A 12731-nucleotide genomic window follows, 5' to 3' on the forward strand; every position below is an offset into this window, starting at 1 on the left:
TATCCCCGAGGCAAGTAGTAACCCAGGAAGGGACGCCAATCCTTCGACGGGGACACACACCATTCACACACGCCTTCACACCTATACGGACAACATGACGTCACCAATTCACCTTAGCCTGTTTCTGGACTGTGGGGGGAAGTCGCAGGAAACCCAATCATGACAGCGCGAGAATCTGCAAATTCACCGATAAATAATATTTTTCAAACGCCTTATTTATTTTTAAATATTACTGACGCGGGTGGGGTCTCTGGGCTGCAGCCCGTTTTGCGTAAGGTTCTAGAATCTAGGCTACGGGACGCAAATGTTGGTCACATATATAAGCAACTGCACAGCCACATCACAATCATTTGCATCCTGCTTGGCTTGGTAAAGGACCTCTTTGCTTTCTTTGGAGAACGTAGCATTTTAACTCTTAAGGTATTCTAGAGAAAAAATGGCTACCAAAAGGCCCCACTCCGATTGCGACGAGGAGCCTCCAAGGAAGAGAATGAGAGCGAGCCCCGAGTATGAAAGTACTGACGAGCTGAGCACGGCAGACCACAGTACCAAAGATCATAGTACTGAAGCGTCTTGCGGTGGCGCCGGCGACTGCGGTTTCAGGAGACCCTGCAAAGGTTTGAATGAAAAGATGATTGTCTTTGATGAATGAGAATTACAACAAAAATGCTATGTAATAATATTCCTTAATAAAGCTTGCTGCAAGAACAGTTATGAACACTGTCTGGGACGTACAGATTAAATAAATGCATTGATTGATTGATTGATTGATTAAAACTGTGAATGTTTTGGGACAAACTTGAAACCAGACTGATTTCATACTGTAGCTGAGATGGTTTTGAAACCAAGCTTATTCTGACTGCAGCATCTTTTAGGCAAACTAATGATAATACTGAATAAATGTGATGCATGTTGAATGCATGCTACTTAAAGTTAACAGTGAAGTTTCTGCATGTGTGTTATCATAGAGAATGTGCTGCATGGATTCTTTTTTTCAAGTTTATCTGTCTAATGTTGTAGACCGACTGGAAGACCTGTACCACCAGGGGGTGCTGCTGGGACAGGGTGGTTTTGGGTCGGTCTATGCCGGAACTCGAAAGAGCGACGGCCTCCCAGTAAGTCACCAAATGGTGTTGTCGCAATATGCATAGTAATATCTCTCCAGAGATCCATCTTATCACGCCTGTCACAGACATTTATAAAAGGTGACACCTCCTCAAAATGTACTACATTAAATTTGTGATTTTTCCCCTTCTAGGTGGCCATAAAATATGTGACAAGGGACGAGGAGGAGCTAAAAGTGGTAAGTGTTTTCATCAATGGAGCTGGGGTTATTTGCATGAATTTCTGCCTAAATATATGTACGTTCTGCCCTCCCATTCATAGCCTGGACTTGATGACCCCATCCCGCTGGAGGTGGCGCTGATGATGCACGTTAGCCACGAGACATCGTGTGCTAACGTGCTGAAGCTCCTTGACTGGTTTGAGGGGCTCGATGAGTACATTATGATTCTGGAAAGGCCAGATCCCTGCCAGGATCTCTTCCAGTTCTGCAGGTCAAAGGGAGGGTTCCTGTCAGAGGATCTGGCCAGACACGTGGTGGCGCAAGTGCTCCAGGCCTTGCGCCACTGCGAGAAACATAATGTACTACATCGAGACCTCAAACCAGAGAACCTCCTCATAGAATTGCAGTCTCTACAGGTCAAATTAATAGATTTTGGCTGTGGAGACATTTGGAGGGATTCGGTGTACACCGAATTTGCAGGTTAGTGAGAGAGGCTGATTAAAAGTCTGTTAAATTAACCCAGGATTTAGTAGCAGGTAGTGGGTAACCTAGTGATCAAGAAGTCTGGATTTGTGATCAGACTCCCAGTATGGGAGCTGGATTTGTATTCTGGGGTCCTAACCTGACTCACTTCAGTAAAAATACCCAGCTGTATGAAAAAATTTCACCTTGTTCTTCCAGGGACAGAGGACTACACTCCCCCAGAGTGGTTCCTTAGCCAAAAATACAGAGCTGGCCCCTGCACGGTGTGGTCTCTGGGGGTGACCTTGTACCAGCTAGTGTGTGGCTACCTGCCCTTCCCCACCAAGAGGGCAGCCATTCGAGGCCGCATTAAATTTCCCCCGTCGGTCTCTCCTGGTGAGCAGCTTACTTTTTGTCCCGTGACTCGAGTCCCCCAAAAGGGAGTGTTGCATTATGACTATGTGACTCTGACAATGTATTCTCTCACAGACTGCCGCAACCTGATTAGGCAGTGCCTGAAGCGAAAGGCAGCAGATCGCCTTACCATGCAGCAGATCAAGCTGCATCCTTGGCTTCAGCACTGCTGACCAGGGTCTCTGCCTCTAGAAAGGTTCGCTAATCTTTCATTTAAAAATAATAGGAAAACAAAACATACAGATGATGTAGCAGCTGCATTACATCAAGGTAGCTCATAACCCTCGCCGACCGTTCGTAAAGGAACCATTGTTGTTCTTTGCTTTAGAAACGTAACATCCTTTGAGGCAAGGCAGTGGAAGGCACTGATCAGTCTTGGGGCAGGTAAGAGAAAATGGACATTGTCTCTCACTCCTGTGTCCACCATGAGAGGGTACACAGAGACAGATGGCATAAACATCACAGTGTGCTCTGACATCAGCCATCTTAAATAATGCTGATCTGTCACTGAAATAAAGATGTACATGCCACTTTACAATAAGGCTCCCTTTTGCTACTTGTAAATGGTATTAACTCATTAATAAAAAGAAAAGTGTGTTATACAAGGGGGTACTGAGAAGTTCCTGACTTTGCCCCCTTCCAGTTGAAATAGAAAAATGAGTGTGGGGGCATATGTCAGGCTAATATCTTAGTATGTAACTGTGCAAATATCAGGTCTTTGCAATTCATAAAACTGTTTTCTCTTTTAGTGAGAAGCTGTGATGGCAGAGGCACAAGCAAGTTTCACGTCGTGGGAGTTACGGGCCATCAAGTTTTTGTTTCTCCGGCGAAAATCAGCAAAGGACATTCACACTGAGATGTCACAAACACGGGGGGAGAAGTGTCCTTCATACTGCACTGTCAAAACCTGGATATCGCGTTTCAAGACTGGGCATTTCACCGTTGAAGATGAGCCCCGCAGTGAGCGCCCCCCAACCTCAACTGACCCGGCAACCTATGATGCTGCCCATGAGCTCATTATTCAGAACTGGTGAAAAAAGATAGCCCAGATACTTGACTTGACATCTCACGGGAGCATGTTGGATTTGTTATCATGACTATCCTAGACATGCGAAAGCTTCAAATAAGCTTTTGAAAGCTGATGAATAAAATAAATCGTAATATATCAATAAATAAAAATGTGTCTCACCAAACATGTCAGTATTTTGTTGTAATTTTTGTAGATCTCATATCCAAGCACTATCGAACTGTCTTTGTGTTATCTGATTCAATTTTCTCATATAAGTAAAGCTACTGTACACCTTGCAAGCACTCGTATGAAATATCTGTACTATTATGGAAACGTCACATTGGTTGCCACTCTACAACAAGAGTGGACTGAGCACACCTGGTGTTGAGACTGAGAGCAGGAGAGGTGTGGGAACCGAGTCTGACCCTCTGGGAGCGACCTGACAGAAAGTCCAGTATCCAACTGCAGGTAGGTGATGGAAGTCCCAAGTCTGCCAGTTTAGACACCAGTCGTTGTGGGAGGATGGTATTAAACGCCGAGCTGAAGTCCACAAAAAGCAGTCTGGCGTAGCTCCCCTGCTGCTCCAGATGGGTCAGGGCAGCGTGAAGGGCTACTTATATTGTGGTACAAGGAAAACAATCCTAATCTTAATATATGTGTAACACTAATATGAGGTCCTGTTGAAGGTGAGGCCATTTCATCATGTCATATCAAAGTTTATTAAGCCAAATAAGCACAAACCATAGGTATACCATGCACATGTTCTGCTGAGCCACACACAGTAAACTGTAAGCTTGAGGTGAAAGCAACTGGACTCATATAACCTATAGTCAGATTTTCACCATGTCATTCAATGGGTTGTTAGGGTCAAACAAAGCAAGGTACATTTGAGATCGGCGCCCCCATGACAGCCGACATGAGACCACCCCCCACACCACCGATCACCGTCTACACCCAAAGCAATAACACCAAGAAGAGCCCAACGTTCGGCACCTACACTGCTTCATCTACACTCCACTTCACGCTCAACCGAGAAGTCAAACAGGAGAGAAGCCCGCCACTTGAGTTCGCGGCGACACATTCCACGGCGCTAGACATCCTCTCCACTCCCCACTGCATGTGACAATCACCCAAAACTCCGCACCACCCAGCACCCCCCATCCCTCACATCAATCAAACAAAAGGCCGCCCTCCAGCAATACACACCCTCCCCGAAGCTCCCGCCAAAACATTGCCAAAATATCGTCCTTAAGGCTGTGGTACCAACACAGGTGGAGCGCACGCAGCAGTGGAGATGTTAAAGGTACAGCTTGCAAGCCAACAATAACATCAGGTCAAGGATAGTGTAGATATGGTTCTTGCTTGAGGACAGAGAACATAAGGGCACTACTTGCAGTGTACTTCAACCACTGAGTATTTCCATCGCCAAAGTCTCGCGGCATTGTTTGATGTCACCTGGAATGAAGATGTAATTGGGTACTCGAGGAAAGTGGTCGATAAACTGCTTGTCCATTTGTTGACAAAGGTTTACTTGGGGTTATTCAACAATTGAACCTTTCATCACATTAAATGAAAGTTGTATTGGTACGGAAACATCCTTGTGGTACAAATACTCACTTCCGTTACAAAGACCCCACAACTAAAGCTGTCTTTTTGTAATGTGTGTGCAACTGTGGCTGCTTTACATTTTTTCCCCACACAGCTCCTGTTTCTTAAGTCGCTCATCGCGTACGGTAAAAAAGTTGCTGGAAAATTTGGACAGTTTTATTTGGAAGAGAACAGAATGTAGGACTTTTAGTGTGACTTTTCTATTTGACCATCTAGTCTTACATATACAGAATTTAGCAGATGCTACTATCCAGAGCTACTTCCACAAATAGTCTCCCTGGAGCTGCTTGGGGTTCAGGGTCTTGCTCAGGGACCCGATGGCAATGCTGGAGGTATGATTTGAACCCGCAACCCCGTTTTTAGTTACTGTCCATTACCTAAAGCAGTCAGCAGCTACTTTTGATTCCACCATCTCATTGTTCTTCTGTGAATCCAGAAGCACCACAATGTGTGTGTTGGCATTTAGGTTCTAAAGTGGAGATGAAATAAAGCATTTTGTGGTTGAGTAATTCTACCGTATAACCCTTTATAAATACATGTAATTAAGAAATGCACATTTTGTTTACACAACTGTCTTCTTACCATAAGAACCCAGTGATTGTGATGAAGATTCCATGCACCGATTATAGTCTCACATGTTTCCAGACATACCTGGGAATATAAACACAGTTCTCAGAGTTTAAATGGCTGGCAAGTATCACCAAAATACAAATGCAGTGATTTTGTTTTGTATATGTAGTATTGTGTACTGTGATTACATGCAGATATCTTACATCCATCTATGTTGCTTTATAGAAATAAGGTTTGGGTGGAAATTGACTATGTATTCATGCCTTGTATTCCACATGAAGTCTCACAAAGTCTGACATGGAAGATATGGTGATATGTATTAAATATACTGTTCACATACACTAACTTTCACACTTACCTTTTTCAACAGATGCTTCTTTTGAATATCTTGTCTGCTCTCTAAAATTGCCCCAGTCAAGAAGTGGTCCATGACAAGGACATTATTTTCCAGGTCCAGCTCCTTCTTCATTAGGTGGAGGTAGAAATCTATGGTCTATTGGTAAACAATGGACATATTACTAATATCTGCAGTTGAACAGTTAGAGCAATCATTGTGTTTGAGCATGATCCTTGGAGCATACCTCTCCAACAAGCCTGTTGTTAGGGTTGAGCAAAAGAAAATCTGTGTAACGGATGATGAACATGGCCCTGTTGTCAAGACTGGCTACCACAGTGTTGTATGGCTTCTTGGACCACAGTTCTTTAACCTATTAATAGACCAGAGTTACTTGTGTAATTGCTCAGAGATTCTATACAGACTATTGTACAAAAATTAGAATGGGTATAGCAACAATCATTGTTCAGAAACCTTCTGATCTCTACAGTTACACTTTTAATACGGCACATAGCAATCACAACTTATGGAATCAGTCATATATTGAGGCAATCATTATTCTTCTTTTTCCATGTCACATATTTGAACTCTCCAGGAATAAATTAAAAGGTATCAGGATGGTTCCTGAAAGCCCCTGCAAGTTTCTCCATCCAAATGAGTATCTGTGGTGTCAGTCTAATATGTTTAAGTTCCTTATGGTTTATACTCAAGTCACCTAAAGTGTATTACTTTTAATACAGTAAAAAGCATTACACATGTTAGTCACTGAAAGGGAAAGAGTAGCCCATACCAATTTTTAATTTAGTTGCTTGACAATTTTCTTATCAATGACTTATTAAGATAACAATGCCTATTTTAACTGTTATTGAAAGAGTAAAAGCAACATTCAATCTTACTTTACTCATGTGTCCTGGGACATCTGGTTCCAGTACACCACCATACTGTGTAGCAGTGCTTGACTATGACTGTAATACTAAACGTGAAGTGTTAATCAATGTATCCATCCATCCATCCATTATCTCCCGCTTATCCGAGGTCGGGTTGCGGGGGCAGCAGTCTCAGCAGGGATACCCAGACCTCCCTCTCCCCGGCCACTTCATCCAGCTCCTCTGGGGAATCCCGAGGCGTTCCCAGGCCAGCCGAGAGACATAGTCCCTCCAGCGTGTCCTGGGTCTTCCCCGGGGCCTCCTCCCAGTGGGACATGCCCGGAACACCTCACCAGGGAGGCGTCCAGGAGGCATCCTAATCAGATGCCCGAGCCACCTCATGTGACTCCTCTCAATGTGGAGGAGCAGTGACTCTACTCTGAGTCCCTCCCAAATGACCGAGCTCCTTACCCTATCTCTAAGGGAGAGCCCAGCCACCCTGCCAAGGAAACTCATTTCGGCCGCTTGCACTCGCGATCTCTATCTTTCGGTCACTACCCACAGCTCGTGATCATAGGTGAGGGTAGAAACGTAGATCGACTGGTAAATCAAGAGCTTCGCCTTTTGGCTCAGCTCTTTCTTTACTATGACAGACTGATGCAGCGCCCGCATCACTGCGGACGCCGCACCGATCCGCTTGTTGATCTCCCGCTCCATCGTCCCCCCACTCCTGAACAAGACCCCGAGATACTTAAACTCCTCCACTTGGGGAAGGACCACATCCCCGACCCGGAGAGAGCATTCTACCCTTTTCCGGCTGAGGACCATGGTCTCGGATTTGGAGGTGCTGATTCTCATCCCAGCCGCTTCACACTCGGCTGCGAACTGTCCCAGCGAGAGCTGAAGGTCACGGTCCGATGAGGCCAACAGGACCACATCATCTGCAAAAAGCAGAGACCTAATCCTGAGGTCACCAAACCGGACACCCTCAACGCCGTGGCTTCACCTAGAAATTCTGTCCATAAAAACTATGAACAGAATCAGTGACAAAGGGCAGCCCTGACGGAGTCCAACCCTCACCGGAAACAAGTCCGACTTATTGCCGCCCATGCAGACCAGACTCTGGCACCGGTCATACAGGGACTGAACAGCCCTTAAAAGGAAGCCCGGCACCCCATACTCCCGGAGCACCCCCCACAGGACTCCCCGAGGGACACGGTCGAATGCCTTCTCCAAGTCCACAAAACACATGTAGACTGGTTGGGCAAACTCCCATGAACCCTCCAGAACAGAGAGTATAGAGCTGGTCCACTGTTCCACAGCCGGGGAGAAAACCACACTGCTCCTCCTGAATCCGAGGTTCAACAATCCGGCAGACCCTCCTCTCCAGAACCCCCGAATAGACCTTACCAGGGAGGCTGAGGAGTGTGATCCCCCTATAGTTGGAGCACACCCTATGTTCCCCCTTCTTAAAGAGGGAGACCACCACCCTGGTCTGCCAATCCAGAGGCACTGCCCCCCATGTCCACGCGATGCTGCAGATGCGTGTCAACCAGGACAGCCCCACAGCATCCAGAGCCTTAAGGAACTCCGGGCAGATCTCATCCACCCCCGGGCCTCAGCCACTGAGGAGCTTTTTAACCACCTCAATGACCTCCACCCCCGAGATAGGGGAGTCCACACCCAAGCCCCCATACACTGCTTCCACATTGGAAGGCGTGTCGGTGGGATTGAGGAGGTCTTCGAAGAACTCCTTCCACCGACCCAAAACGTCTCGGGTTGAGGTCAGCAGCACCCCATCCCCACCATAAACAGTGTTGATGTTGCACCGCTTTCCCACCCAGAGCCGTCGGATGGTGGACCAGAATTGCCTCGAAGCCGCCTGGAAGTCGTTTTCCATGGCCTCACCAAACTCCTCCCAAACCCGAGTTTTTGCCTCAGCGAATCTGTGCTGGATATCCTTGTGGGCGGAGCTGCATGTCCATTAAAGCCGAACAAAACTACAGCTAAAAGCGGCCCAGATTCGATTGCTTAGATTCACATTCATATTATGAATGAAAATTCACTGTGTAGAAAATATACACATTTGTGCAATATTTCAAACATCATTACATAAGCTTTACACCACCAACAACCTCTGGTCACGTGATCCGTTAATTATGTGATCACACAAGACCAATTTTTTCACTCACCTGTACTTCACCAACTGTCGAGCGACGTGACAAATAAAGTGATTTTGTTGTGGGTTTTCCTTCTCCGCCAAATCAGAAATCAGAAGCCGCTTGTGAAGATGCAAATTCAGTCTTTATTGCAACAATGAGGCTACAACCAAGGCCAGACACTTGCATGTCCAGTACTGTTTCACACCAATTTTTACACATTTTCTTATCGTTTAACAACATCTTGTCACTTAAGCATCATCATTCCCTCAACCATTCACAATCATTTTCTCCCTTGATCCACACCCCTAGGTCAGTCATTTCTTTTACTGTTTGGTCCCTTGGCTGAACATAATTGTGGTGCGACCATCTCTACTTGGTATTTTTAAAATACTCAGCTGTGAACTCAGGCGAATCCCTTCCCTTCAGTAGCAAACCTTGGCAGCTTCAGCTTGTTGCACATTGTCTGCCTAAAGGGTTGATAATATATTTGTCCTTCAACATCGTGATAAACTGCAACACTAACTGAGGTGGATATTCATACAACCAGAGCTAACATAAAATAGCTAACTGAAACTTTGAGGTTAACATAAGGTGCAGATACATACTCAGTTGATTACATTATGATGATTACATTTTCTGAGCTGCACTGCAACCAGAGTGGTAAAATATTTTTTAAACAAAAAAAAAAAGAAACTGAAAATTTACACACAAAAAAACTATAGTAAAATGTTATTGTTATCTTTATTTTTATAACTATATTTACCAGTAGTCGGTCTTTAGTGGGAAAGCCAAGTCAAGAGTGCACTGACATACTGGACCCTCTTTGCATACTTCAGAGAATGTAGCATTTTAACTTTTAAATTATTCTAAAGGTAAAATGGGTACCAAACAGCCCCACTCCATTTCGATGAGGTGTCTCTCCAAGGAAAAGAAGGAGAGACAGTACCGAAGAAGAAAGAACCGAGTACGGAAGACCAGAGTATGGAAGAACAAAAGAACAGAACACCAAAGCAACTAGCGGTGGTGCGTTGTTTTCAGTTTCAAAAGACCCTGCAAAGGTTTGAATGAAAAGACGATTGTCTCAAAGTGATAGAGAAAGAGAATTACAACAAATAAAGCGATGTAATAATACTCTAATAAAGCTTGCTTCAAGGACACATGTGAACACTGTCCAGGAGGTACAGATTAAATAAACAAATGCATTAATTGACTGAATGTTCTGGAACAAACTTGAAATCAGACTGATTTGATACCGTAGCCGAGATGGTTCTGAAACCAAGCTTATTCTGACTGCAGCATCTTAAAGGCAAACTAATGATAATACTGAATAAACTGGCCCAAGTCCAGGGTAGGCATGCAGTAATAAAATTTTAATGTTAACAGTGACGTTTCTGCATGTGTGTTATAGAGAATGTGCTGCATGTTGAATGCATGCTACTTAAAGTTAAGAGTGAAGTTTCTGCATGTGTGTTATCATAGAGAATGTGCTGCATGGATTCTTTTTTTCAAGTTTATCTGCCTAATGTTGTAGACCGACTGGAAGACCTGTACCACCAGGGGGTGCTGCTCGGACAGGGTGGTTTTGGGTCGGTGTATGCCGAAACTCGAAAGAGCGACAGCTTCCCAGTAAGTCACCAAATGGTGTTGTCGCAATATGCATAGTAATATCTCTCCAGAGATCCATCTTATCACGCCTGTCACAGACATTTATAAAAGGTGACACCTCCTCAAAATGTACTACATTAAATTTGTGATTTTTCCCCTACTAGGTGGCTATAAAACATGTGAAAAGGGACGAGGAGGAGCTAAAAGTGGTAAGTGTTTTCATCAATGGAGCTGGGTTTATTTGCATGAATTTCTGCCTAAATATATGTACGTTCTGCCCTCCCATTCATAGCCTGGACTTGATGACCCCATCCCGCTGGAGGTGGCGCTGATGATGCACGTTAGCCCCGAGACATCGTGTGCAAACGTGCTGAAGCTCCTTGACTGGTTTGAAGGGCTCGATGAGTACATTATGATTCTGGAAAGGCCAGATCCCTGCCAGGATCTCTTCCAATTCTGCTTGTGAAAGGGAGGGTTCCTGTCAGAGGATCTGGCCAGACACGTGGTTGCGTAAGTGCTCCAGGCCTTGCGCCACTGCCAGAAATATAATGTGCTTCATCGAGACCTGAAACCAGAAAACCTCATACAAATGCAGTCTCTACATGTAAAATTGATTGATTTTGGCTGTGGAGACATTTGGAGGGATTCGGTCTACACCGAATTTGCAGGTTAGTGAGAGAGGCTGATTAAAAGTCTGTTAAATTAACCCAGGTTTTAGTAGCAGGTAGTGGGTAACCTAGTGATCAAGAAGTCTGGATTTGTGATCAGACTCCCAGTATGGGAGCTGGATTTGTATTCTGGGGTCCTAACCTGACTCACTTCAGTAAAAATACCCAGCTGTATGAAAAAATTTCACCTTGTTCTTCCAGGGACAGAGGACTACACTCCCCCAGAGTGGTTCCTTAGCCAGAAATACCGAGCTGGCCCCTGCACGGTGTGGTCTCTGGGGGTGACATTATTCCAGCTGGTGTGTGGCTACCTGCCCTTCCCCACCAAGAGGGCAGCCATTGAGGCCACATTAAATTTCCTCCATCGGTCTCTCCTGATGAGCAGCTTACTTTTTGTCCCGTGACTCGAGTCCCCCAAAAGGGAGTGCTGCATTATGACTATGTGACTCTGACAATGTATTCTCTCACAGACTGCCGCAACCTAATTAGGCAGTGCTTGAAGCGGAAGGCAGCAGATCGCCTTACCATGGAGCAGATCGAGCTGCACCCTTGGTTTCGGCACTGCTGACCAGGGTCACTGCAAAAAGTACCTCTACCTCTAGAAATGTTTGCTAATCTTTCATTGAAAAATAATAGGAAAACAAAACATACAGATGATGTAGCAGCTGCTTTACGTCAAGGTAGCTCATAACCCTTGCCGACCGTTCGTAAAGGAACCATTGTTGTTCTTTGCTTTAGAAACTTATCCTCTGAGGCAAGGCAGTGGAAGGCACTGAGAAATCGTGCACTGACGTGCTGAAGCTCCTTGATTGGTTTGACAGGCTGGATGACTACATTATGATTCTGGAAAGGCCAGATCCCTGCCAGGATCTCTTCCAATTCTGCTTGTCAAAGGGAGGGTTCCTGTCAGAGGATCTGGCCAGACACGTGGTGGCGCAAGTGCTCCAGGCCTTGAGCCACTGCGAGAAACATAATGTGCTTCATCGAGACCTGAAACCAGAAAACCTCCTCATCCAAATACAGTCTCTACAGGTAAAACTGATAGATTTTAGCTGTGGAGACATTTGGAGGGATTCAGTCTACACCGAATTTGCAGGTTAGTGAGAGAGGCTGATTAAAAGTCTGTTAAATTAACCCAGGTTTTAGTAGCAGGTAGTGGGTAACCTAGTGATCAAGAAGTCTGGATTTGTGATGAAACTCCCAGTATAGGAACTGGATTTGTATTCTGGGGTCCTAACCTGACTCACTTCAGTAAAAATACCCAGCTGTATGAAAAACTTCACCTTGTTCTTCCAGGGACAGAGGACTACACTCCCCCAGAGTGGTTCCTTAGCCAGAAATACCGAGCTGGCCCCTGCACGGTGTGGTCTCTGGGGGTGACATTATTCCAGCTGGTGTGTGGCTACCTGCCCTTCCCCACCAAGAGGGCAGCCATTGAGGCCACATTAAATTTCCTCCATCGGTCTCTCCTGATGAGCAGCTTACTTTTTGTCCCGTGACTCGAGTCCCCCAAAAGGGAGTGCTGCATTATGACTATGTGACTCTGACAATGTATTCTCTCACAGACTGCCGCAACCTAATTAGGCAGTGCTTGAAGCGGAAGGCAGCAGATCGCCTTACCATGGAGCAGATCGAGCTGCACCCTTGGTTTCGGCACTGCTGACCAGGGTCACTGCAAAAAGTACCTCTACCTCTAGAAATGTTTGCTAATCTTTCATTTAAAAATAATAGGAAAACAAAACATACAG

The 12731-nt window shown here is 45.3% G+C and overlaps 1 protein-coding gene and 1 pseudogene across 2 annotated transcripts; both read left to right on the forward strand.

Annotated features, from left to right (window-relative positions):
* Positions 1 to 266: 266 nt before the first annotated feature.
* On the forward strand, positions 267 to 3354 carry LOC140578813 (serine/threonine-protein kinase pim-1-like). Of its 2 annotated transcripts, XM_072700788.1 has the most exons (8): positions 282 to 617; positions 1021 to 1115; positions 1259 to 1303; positions 1387 to 1765; positions 1967 to 2143; positions 2237 to 2357; positions 2490 to 2545; positions 2911 to 3354. In XM_072700788.1, exons 1-6 carry the CDS (start codon positions 437 to 439, stop codon positions 2332 to 2334), a joined length of 975 nt encoding a protein of 324 aa, XP_072556889.1. In that variant the 5' UTR covers positions 282 to 436; the 3' UTR covers positions 2335 to 2357; positions 2490 to 2545; positions 2911 to 3354. The 2 variants fall into 2 exon arrangements, with proteins under 2 accessions (XP_072556890.1, XP_072556889.1); XM_072700789.1 differs by lacking the exon at positions 2237 to 2357 and having other exon boundaries at positions 267 to 617.
* A 7213-nt stretch (positions 3355 to 10567) lies between these two features.
* Positions 10568 to 12482, forward strand: LOC140578698 (serine/threonine-protein kinase pim-1-like; annotated as a pseudogene).
* The last annotated feature ends 249 nt before the right edge of the window (positions 12483 to 12731 follow it).

The sequence above is a fragment of the Paramormyrops kingsleyae genome, chromosome 16 (assembly GCF_048594095.1).
Source record: "Paramormyrops kingsleyae isolate MSU_618 chromosome 16, PKINGS_0.4, whole genome shotgun sequence".
NCBI lineage: Eukaryota > Metazoa > Chordata > Actinopteri > Osteoglossiformes > Mormyridae > Paramormyrops > Paramormyrops kingsleyae.

Coding starts and splice junctions, on each gene's coding strand:
- LOC140578813 (XM_072700788.1), top strand. CDS start 437: ATGGCTACCAAAAGGCCCCACTCCGATTGCGACGAGGAGCCTCCAAGG. Junction 1,116..1,258: donor GAAAGAGCGACGGCCTCCCA/GTAAGTCACCAA, acceptor TTCCCCTTCTAG/GTGGCCATAAAATATGTGAC. Junction 1,304..1,386: donor ACGAGGAGGAGCTAAAAGTG/GTAAGTGTTTTC, acceptor TCCCATTCATAG/CCTGGACTTGATGACCCCAT.